Source organism: Plasmodium inui (genome assembly GCF_000524495.1).
Source record: "Plasmodium inui San Antonio 1 unplaced genomic scaffold supercont1.232, whole genome shotgun sequence".
Lineage (NCBI taxonomy): Eukaryota > Apicomplexa > Aconoidasida > Haemosporida > Plasmodiidae > Plasmodium > Plasmodium inui.
Window position 1 is genome coordinate 7,806 of NW_008482066.1, and position 262 is coordinate 8,067.

A 262-nucleotide genomic window follows, 5' to 3' on the forward strand; every position below is an offset into this window, starting at 1 on the left:
GAAAGAAATATGCAATACGAATTACAATTCGAGATATTCTGTAGTCACTAAATATTATACAACATTGCCATTATACATGTTTTAATGTGAGAAGATTAATAAGGATTAGAGAATCATAAGTAATAAACTATTCGGAGGGTTCAATTCTCTACTTCGCACTGGATAAGATTAATGAAATCTTGATAATTCTCCAATGGGGTTAAGAGCAAAATTCAGCTGTACTGTTCCTTCATATATTCCTAGTTTTTTAAGAATTAATTCA

At 29.4% G+C, this 262-nt stretch overlaps 1 protein-coding gene across 1 annotated transcript in view; it reads left to right on the plus strand.

Moving 5' to 3' along the window:
- Positions 1–252: 252 nt before the first annotated feature.
- C922_05843 (hypothetical protein) overlaps positions 253–262 on the plus strand; it is a gene marked incomplete at both ends in the record, with an annotated part of 755 nt that continues 745 nt past the window's right edge. The window contains one exon of the mRNA XM_008821414.1: positions 253–260. Within this exon, the coding sequence (XP_008819636.1) occupies positions 253–260 (8 nt within the window). The remainder of the gene's footprint in view (positions 261–262) is intronic.